Here is a 9,061-nt window from a genome sequence, read left to right on the forward strand (position 1 = left end):
CGGGGCAGTGGGAACACACGAACCCTGGCTGCCAGGAACCCCCCGGGCACTGTCGGGAGGAAGCTCGCAGCCTCCCAGCTGGAGCAGCTCACGGCGCAGGGCTTGGGAGGCAGGGGAGGGGGCTGGCGGCTGCCTGCCCGGAGGTCTGTGCCGGGGCCGCGGGGGAACACGGCCAGGGAGGCGAGGCTGGGAAGGCAGCGCCGGGGCCTGACTCACTCGCCTTCCCCCGCTGGATCCAGTTGTGGGAAACGGCCCCGCTCCCCCGCCCCGGGACGCGGCGCAAGGGACAGGGCACGCGGCGCTGCCAAGCTGGGCGGCCGCGGCCAGGCCCTGACGGCAGGCGGGAGTCGGGTTTCGGGCTCCCGCAGAAAAGGTCTCGCTCCCATCGTGGAGGCTGCCAGCGGCCCCGAGCCTGCTGGGGTGGGGGGGACAGTCGCCCGCCCCGGCTCTGGCAAGGGGGTCGGCAGGCCTGCAGCTTGGGTAATGCTATTAGGGGGCAACCCATCTCGCCCCCTGCTCCACCCCGCAGGGGCCCAACACGCACCGCACCAAGCCCCGCAACCCGGGGCCCTGTGCATGGAGGAGGTCTGAGACCAGCCTCTACGCCCCGAGCGTCACGCGCGGCCAGGAGGGGTGGCGGGGGTCTCGCACGCACCCGTGGGGCACGGCCGCGGGGAGGCGGGAGGGTTACCGTGCAGAAAGGCAGGGAGAGCCTGGTGCTCTGGACTGGCAGCAAGACTGAGCCCCGGGCTCGGCTGCAGGACGCTTTGCCGAGCGAGGGTCGGGCAGGCACAGAGCTGCAAGCTGCCGGGGGCCATGCAGCCCCCCAGGCCCCACCTGCCGCCCAGGGAGCCGGTTCAGGGCACGGGGAAGTCCGGGCTGCGGACACTCCCGCCCGTGGCTGGGCCGAGATCCTCCAGGCGTGCTCGGCCCAGCCGTCAGCCCCAGAAATCACCCCCCCCACCCCCCAGTTCAGGGGCTCCTGCCTTCCTGCTGGGTCTGCCCGAGCCCCAGGGGTGCTGGGCGAACGCCCCGGCTCACGTGCAAGGGCTCCGAAGCCTGCCGGAGAGGAGCGAGGTGGGTGCTGGCGAGCCGTGCCAGGCCGGTCTCCCGCCGGCTTCCCCGAGCAGTGGGGGCAAGGTGTGGGGCGATGGAGGAGAGGCCGCGGCTCCGAGCCTTGCCCAGCAGACCTCCCGGGTCGGGACCTCAGCTGGAAACATGCCATGAGCAAACTCTGAGCTCTCCTGCGCGGCCGCGGCCGTGGCCACGGTTGTCCTGCTGCTGCGCGGAGCTGCTGGGGCAAGAGGAGCCCTGGCAGAGCTCACGGGGGTTGAGTTTGGACAAGCCGAGGTGCTGCTTCGAGCCCAGCGACTGCCCCCATTTCCGCTGCCTCCCCCCAGGGCGGTGAGGCCCGAGCGGGTCCCCAAGGGGCCAGCGTCCCTGGAAAGCAGTGCCAGCACCCCCCTCCCCGCCGGACGCAAGCCGACACCCCCAGGGCTTGCTGTCAGACCTGTACATTTATTTACATGAAGCCGAGAGCGCGGGGGTGTCTCTCCGGAGAAGGAGCAGGGCCATGCTGTGCTGCGGCGGGGGGGGCGCACACACGGGGCGCGTGCTCCGCTCGGGCCGAGGGCAGGGCAGCATCGCAGCGGGGCAAAGGGGCTGGGGCGAGCGGGCACAGTTCCCCGTCATCGATGAAGCTGCACGGGCTCTGCCAGCAACCCGGCTGCCAGGCCAGGCTCAGCGGGGGACGTGCCTGGGGCAACAAGCAGAGCCAGGGGCGTGTGCGGGGTGTCCCCCAGCACCTTCCTCCTCCCCACGCCCACGGCCCTGCTCGGCATGCCCGGAGGGCAGGTCCCCCTGGAGCCGCACCAGCCCGAGAGGCGGAGGGTCCGTTCGGCCGCGGCCCAGCTGCCTCCCGCCGCTGGATCCGGTGTGTTGGTGGTCAGGACCAGAGCGAAGCTCTCACATGTGCGCGAGGGAGCGGCCGCCCAGCTGGTCCGCATTAGGCCGCCGCCCGGGCGCTTCAGGCGCGCGTGAAGGGAAGGTTGCGTGCCTTGCCCCCCTGGCAGCGCCCGAGGGCAGCGGGGTGCGGCGAGAGCACAAAGCCTCCTTCATTCGCACCCGGCCTCCGCCTGGGGATGCTGCTGGAGTCCACGCTCGCCGCTCCCGCCCTTCCTTCCTGCCCCCCCCGCGCTCGCGCGCAGGAACTGCGGCTCCGGTCTCCGGGAGGGGAGCGGCCAGGGCCGAGCTGGCCCCTGCCCCAACACCTGCCTTCTCCCGCACCCCGGGACCCTGAATCCAGACGTAGCAGGCATCTATCCCGGGAGCGGGGCCAGGCGCCCGGGCCGGAGCAGGGACCGTGGTGCCAAGGTAGCAGAGGGCGTGCGGTGGGTGCAGCGGGGGCTTTGCCTCTCCCTCTCCGTGCTGCTGAGCCGGTGGGGGGGCGAGGAGGGGGACCCCGAGCAGGCCCCCCGCTCTCCACGGCAGGAGCAGGCATCTCGCAGCACCAGGGGATTCAGCTCGGCAAGTCCAGACCCCTGCCTGGGGGTGCAGCCGGGGTCTAGGGCAGGTGCGGCGGGGCAGGGGCCGGCGTCTAGCAGCTGGTGGGGCTCAAAGCAGGCCAAGCGCTGGGATCCGGCACTGAGAGCTTGCAGCTCCAGCCCAGAGACCTCCACGCCATAGGAGCCAGGGCAGCTGCAGCCTCAGGGGCCAGGAGCTAGGGGCAGCAGGAAGAAAACTTCCCAGGCGAGGAGGACTCCAGCGGTGCCGGCTGAAGGGGTCCCGAGCAGCAGCCTCGCCAGTGCAGTCATCTCCCGGGGACTGGAGAAAAGGGGCCGCAGCGGCACTCACAGCAGCGGAGGCCTGATATGTGCGGGGGCCAGCGTGGGCACATCCAGCCTCTCTCCAGGGCTTGCAGCTCCTGCGTCTCCGGCGGCCCACTGCCGCCACCCCGAAGCCAGGGCCGGGCTTGGCAACGCACAGTTCAGGTGGCAGGTGGCTGCCCCGCGGCCCTTGCTGCCAGTCCGGCCCCGCGCTCAGACCCCCAGCGCCGTCAGGGACCCCGAGCTGCTGATCTTCTTGAACCGGTTGGCAGCGCACACGCCGATGAAGTTTTTCTGTTTGTGGGGCAAAAAGGGGCCACGTCAGAGCAGCGCCAGCCACGCCGGTGTCCAGCATCCTGGACTCCAGCTCCCAGCCCCCTCGCAGGCTGCCCCTGCTTGCCCAGGCGGGCATCCTCCGCACCTTCCAGCGCCGCCGCATGACATATTTCCGGAGCAGGACCTGGGACTTGAGGCGCCGGTTGCTGCGCTTGGCCTTCTCGGCCAGGTTGTTGAGCCAGGGGTGCTTCAGGCACTGAGCCGCGCTCAACCGGCCGCTGCGGGCAGGACAGGGCTGGTGACTCTCCAGGAGACCCCCCGGGCTCCCGAACCCCTCCCGATGCAGACCTGGGCTGCAAGCACCGGAGCCCAGCTGCTCTGTGAGCACTCCCAGCCCCGGGCTCCCTTCCCTGTGACCCCCCTCCAGCTGCAGCCTGCTGGGGTTATCAGGGCCGGTGGGCAGCTGCGAGGCACATCTGGCTTGGGAAGGCAGGAGCACCCCAGAGCACGGCCATGACCCTTGGGAGACCCCTGTGGAGGGACAGCTTGACCGCTACCCCGGGAGCGGGCTCACACGGTGGCTCTCAGCTCCCCAGTGGTCAACCCGAGCTCTCCCTGCATCCCCCCACCCCGGGCAGGCAGCACCTCTTCTCCTTGATGATGAGATTGGAGACGAAGTCCTTGGCCTCGTCCGAGATGCCCTCGAAAGTCTCCTCGTCGAAGTACCAGCTGGCAGCCAGCACGTTGTTGAGGGTCTCCGTGTCATTGTCCCCCATGAAGGGGGACAGGCCGCTGAGCCTGGGGGCATGGGGGGAAAGGAGGGGGTGGTGAGTGCCCAGTAAGGAGGGGCAGGTCCAGCTCCTCCCACCCATGAGGCACCGGGAGAGTTGCCTGAGGTCATCCAGTGAGTCAGTGGCAGAGCCGGGAATGGACCGCAAGCCCCAGTGCTCGCTCGCTCGCACACACACCCACACACCTGCCAGCCCCGCAGGGGGAGAGGGGAAGGCATTGCCCACGTACAGCATGTAGGTGATGACGCCCATGCTCCACATGTCTGTGGAGTAGGAGACCTGCTCGTAGCTGACCACCTCGGGGGACAGGAACTCGGGCGTCCCGAAGTTCACCTTCAGCTTCTCCCGGGGGTTGTACCTGGAGGCGGCAGTGCTGGGTCAGCGCGGCACGGCCCCCAGAAAGAGCTCTGCCCTGGGAGAGCCCCCAGCCCACGCCAGCCTGCTATTATCCTCCCCCAAACTGCTCTGCCCTGCTGCCCCATGCCGGACTCCGGCTCCAGCTCCCCCAGCCAGGGCAGGGCATGAGGGCAGCAGAACTGCAGCCCCGACACCCCCAGGACCCGGCGGACTCCTGGCCCTTCTCCCCCGGGCCAGACGGGCCGGGAGAGGGGTAGGTACCTGCGGGCCAGGCCGAAGTCGATGATCTTCACCATGTGCCCGGTGGCTGTCACGCACAGGATGTTCTCCGGCTGCAGGGACAGGGACCCCAGCGGTAAGACCTGGCTTCCTGCCCCTGCCCCTGCCCCCTCCCCGGGGGCCGCAGCCTCCCTGCCCTTCCCTGCGGCCGGCCTGCCGCACCTTGAGGTCCAGGTGCAGGACGCGCATGTGGTGCATGAAGGTGATGCCGTTGCAGATCTGCCGCACAAACACCATGCAGTCCACCTCTGTCAGGTGGTAGTCTTCGTCGATGATGCGCTCGAACAGCTCCCCGCCCTCCACGCTGCGGGCACCCGAGACACCGGTCACCCCGCTGGCTGGGAGGGAGACTCAGCCTGCCCGGGGGTGGGGGGCAGTGGCCCAGAGGGCCGAGCTGGGCAGGGCCGGGAGAGCCCAGGAGCAGGCAGGATGGAGCTGGGGCAGTGCAGGGACAGCGACGATCCTGACCCCAGGGGCCGGGACGCAGAGATCAACGTCTCACCAGGGCAGGGCAGGCTGGGAGGCAGACGGAGCCGGTGCTACCCCCAGCTGGAGTCGCGGCAGCACTAGGACTCAAGCCAGGGGGGGGCCTCTGGGCCCTGCTACCCTGGCAGTGCCGGCTGCCCTGACCCCCACCCTGAGGATACCCCCACCCCTGGCTGCCCTGGCCATGGGCAGCTACATCCTCAGGCCCAGCCCCGGCACCGGGCTGCTGCTCACAACTCCATGAAGAGCATGATCTCCCGCGGCGTCTCGATGGCGTCGTAGAGCTGGATCAGGTTCTGGTGGTTCAGCTGGTTCATGACATCGATCTCGACCAGAGCCATCTCCTGTAGGACGGGCACCGCAGGGTCATTGCTGACCCCCGCCCCGTCACGCCTGTCTGTCCGTGCACACGCGTGCACAGGTGTGCAGGCCGGGGGGCACGGAGCACGGGCCCTGCCTGCACCCACCTTGTCCTTGGGGCCCTGCTTCCGGATGATCTTGGCAGCCAGCTTGAGCCCCGTCTGCTTCTCCGTGCAGGTGCGAACTTCCCCGAACTTCCCTCTACGGCACAAGGGGAGCGGAGGCTGGAGGCCCAGGAGCACAGGCCTGACCCCATGCAGCAAGGCGCTGCCAGGGGCTCTGCTCTGCTGAGAGCCTCCAGCAAAGCAGGATGGAGGTGCCTGGGGGTCTGGTAACCCTGCATGGACCTCGCCACCCTGCAGGGACTCCCTCAGTGCAGGCTCCACGCAACATGCACACGTTAGCAGAGCCCCACAAGCTCAGCATCAACTGCCTCTCTGGGCCCAAGTCAAGGGATGGGCCCAAGGTCGTGCAGCCAAGCAGTGGCAGAGGCAGAAACGCTGCCCACCCCACCCCAGAGGTGGGACCCACAGGCTTGTCCCCCCAAGCCGGCTCTTACCCCCCCAGGATGTCCTTGGTATTGATGCTGAACATGGTGCTGGGGTTGGCCGACTTCAGCGTGACGATGCGGTGGGTGAAGGGGGCTGGTGGCGGGGGCATGTCATCTGTGGAGGCAAGGCGGGTTGGGCGCCCTCTTCGCGCCCGGCCGGCCGAGCATGGCAAGAGGCTGGCATCTAGTGGCCAAGGCCAGGTACGGCGTGTCCTGGCTCCGCGGTCCCCGGCACCTCGCTCCCCCCAGCAAACGGAGCCCCCCATGCACAGCCACACAGGCCATCAGCCTTGAGTCCTCCAGGATCGGTGCCTGCCTGCAGCTCTCAGCCCCAGCGCCCTGCTAGGCCTCTCCAGGGCTCCCCAGTCTCCTTGGCACCCAAATGTCCTTGCCGCTCTGCTCCCCACCTGCACCCTGCAGCACCTGGGCTCCCTGCCCCGCGTGGGGCTTTGCACTTCATGCCAGGCCCATCCTACCCAGATCACCCCCAGTACTGCAGCCCCCACCCCCTTGGATGCACCAGCCCGCACCATGCAGACGGTGCCTAGCCTGAGCACCACATGCCCAGAGCTGCCCAGGCTCAACCTGTGTCTGGCGCCCGGGGCCAGGATCAGCCCCCTTCCCAGGGGGGCAGGGGCTGGGCAGACAGGCCAGGACAACGGCACCCCCTGCCTTGTGCTCCAGCCTGCCCGCCTTACCCAGGATGGAGAAGGGGTCCTCTTTCCCGAAGTCTGGCGTGAGGTAGGGGCTGGGCGGGGGCTCCAGCTCAGGGGACAAGGGTCCGGCTCCCCCCTCCTCTTCAGGGGGCTTCTCGGCAGGGCTGTCGCCCAGAGCCGGCTGGGGTGTCTCTGTGGAGCTGGGGGGCTCTGGCAATGTTCTGTCCCCCCCATCGCCCTCAGGGGCTGGGCTGGGCATCTCTGGAGACTCTTGAGCATCCGCAGGCAGGTAGGGCCCCTCCACCGTGTCCAGGTCTCCAGGCATCGCGTCGGCTGCCGTGGTAGGAGGCCTCTCCTCCACCTGCGCTGCACGGGCCTGGGCAGCTCCTGGCCCGGGCTCCTCCTCTACGCTGGAAGCAAGAGGCAGCCAGGTGAGCCGGGGGCCTCCCAGCCCAGGAGCCCCTCAATCAGCCCCGCGGGTGCGTGGAAGGGGCCAGCCTGCAGAAGCTGTGGGATGGAGCCTGGCAGAGCTGGGCCCAGGCAGGACCACAGCCTGGAGCACCTACCGCAGCCGCACGCTGCCCCCCAGCCCACCCCGCTGCGGTGCCCAGGGCAAGGCAAGGGGAGCCTGCACAAGGGTCCCCAGGAGCAGGCCCTGCGCCCTGCCAGCCCAGCCCTGGCAGGAACCGGCGTTACCTCTGGGGAGCAGCGGGGCAGCTGTAGCTCTGCTGCAGGTTCGGCCGCTCCAGCAGGCTCAGGCGCTCGGCCCCCTGCTCCTTGCCTGCCAGGCGCTCTCCAGGCTCACTCTCCGCCGGCTGCATGGCTGGGGGGGCCGGGGCCCCAGCACTGCCCTCTCCTGTCCCTTCGGTCTTGCTCTCCTCTGGCTCCGTAGCTGCGAGGACCGGCTGCCCAGAGCTGCCCTCTGCCATCTCTCCGGGCTCGCTCTCCGCCGGCTGCACGGCTGGGGGGGCAGGGGCCCCAGGATTGCCCTCTCCTGCCTCTCCAGGCTGGTTGTCCGTGGGCTGCATGGCTGCAGGGACGGGCTGCCCAGCGCTGCCCTCTGCCCCTACAGGGCCCTTGTCCTTGCCCTCACCCCCTCCGGCATCAGGATGGCTGCTCGGCCCCGTGTCGTGCTCCATGGGGCCGTGCTGTGATGGGGCCGCAGCTGCCCTCTGGACCCTGGCGTGGCTCTTCCAGCTCTGCACGAGAGCGGAAAGAAGCGGTGGCTCGCGGGGCTGTGCCAGTCCCTGCTCGCGGCCACCAGATCTGCCTCCATCCCGGCCACCCGGCTCGCTTTTAACCCCGTGGCCACAGCCCCTCGGTCCCGTGGCCCTTGTGGACGTCCCACGTGGCTCCCAGGCTGCACCATCGCGCCCTGCCACGGCCGAGCTTGGCAGGGCCAGGACAGCACTTGCCTCTCACGTTGGCCCCTGGGGCTGGGCAGGAGGCAGAGGCCACGGTGCCAGTCCAAGGCCACGTCCCCTCTCACCCGCCCGCCCAACCACACAGGGGAGATGAAAACAGCTCGAGGGACCAGAGCCATCCCTGGGCAGGTGGCAGGGCTTACCCGCCCCTGGGCTCTGTGCGTGGAAACCTGCAAGTGTCTGATGCAGGGGGAAGGGAGCAGGACCCCCCACCCAGCCACGGGCAACCCTGGGAGCATAGAGACATCAGTCCCCTCTGCCACAGCCAGTCTCGGCTTCCTAGTGTGGGCCCCCACACTCCTCACACTGCTGCCCCGGGAACCACTGGGCACCAAATCTGCAAGCAAACCCGTGCCCAGCTCTGGCTGCCCCCTGGCCCAGGCACCTGCAGGGGGTGGGGGGAGGAATCACCGGTGACCCCAGCCCCGACGACTGGGGTGTGACCTGCTGCCTCCAGGCACATCAAGCCTCAGGAAGCCCCAGCGCTGCCCGGGCACCACACGCCAGGCAGGATCATGCACCCATGAAGAACAACAGGCAGGTGAGCGAGCCCCTCTCAGCACATCCCTGCTGCCTTCTGCCCTGCAGGCCGCCGTTACCTGGATCCTGGCTCTGCAGCGCGCCCACGGGGCTCCTTTCTCCCAGCCGCCTGGCCAGCAAGTCCTACCCCTGCCCTGCCATCCCCGCCCCAAGAGGGACAGGAGCAGGCACCAACCGGACACCGTGGTGCCCCTGAAACACAACCCCGGCTCTGCTACGTGACTGTCCCGGGGCAGGGACAGCCCCTCCTGGCTGGACTGGGAACAGCCATGCCAGCCAGTGCTGGCTCCACCATGGCTCCTGCTGGTTTAACTGGGAGTGGTGCTCGCTGGGGCAGGTGCCCCTCTGCGGCAGGCGCCAGGCACCCCCATGGTCCCTGCACCTGGGGCAGCTGCTGGGGCTCCAGGCTGGCAAGCTGCCCCTGCAAAAATAGCACTACCCTTTGTGCCTGGGATCGGGCAGGCAGCGCCCCGGTGTGACGCAGTCGTGGGCGCCTGGCAAGCGGAGGCCGCGGCCT

At 69.5% G+C, this 9,061-nt stretch overlaps 1 protein-coding gene across 1 annotated transcript; it reads right to left on the minus strand.

Annotated features, from left to right (window-relative positions):
- Nucleotides 1-2,580: 2,580 nt before the first annotated feature.
- MYLK2 (myosin light chain kinase 2) lies at nt 2,581-7,431 on the minus strand. The gene is made up of 11 exons (XM_019509984.1): nt 7,277-7,431; nt 6,623-6,990; nt 5,934-6,039; nt 5,482-5,575; nt 5,249-5,358; nt 4,691-4,832; nt 4,511-4,581; nt 4,122-4,250; nt 3,747-3,899; nt 3,247-3,379; nt 2,581-3,119 (listed from the first exon to the last, which is right to left on the minus strand). Exons 1-11 carry the CDS (start codon nt 7,399-7,401, stop codon nt 3,039-3,041), a joined length of 1,512 nt encoding a protein of 503 aa, XP_019365529.1. The 5' UTR covers nt 7,402-7,431; the 3' UTR covers nt 2,581-3,038.
- Between the last annotated feature and the right edge of the window lie 1,630 nt (nt 7,432-9,061).

Source organism: Gavialis gangeticus, unplaced genomic scaffold (assembly GCF_001723915.1).
Source record: "Gavialis gangeticus isolate Ggan-Ray unplaced genomic scaffold, GavGan_comp1, whole genome shotgun sequence".
NCBI classification, from domain to species: domain Eukaryota; kingdom Metazoa; phylum Chordata; order Crocodylia; family Gavialidae; genus Gavialis; species Gavialis gangeticus.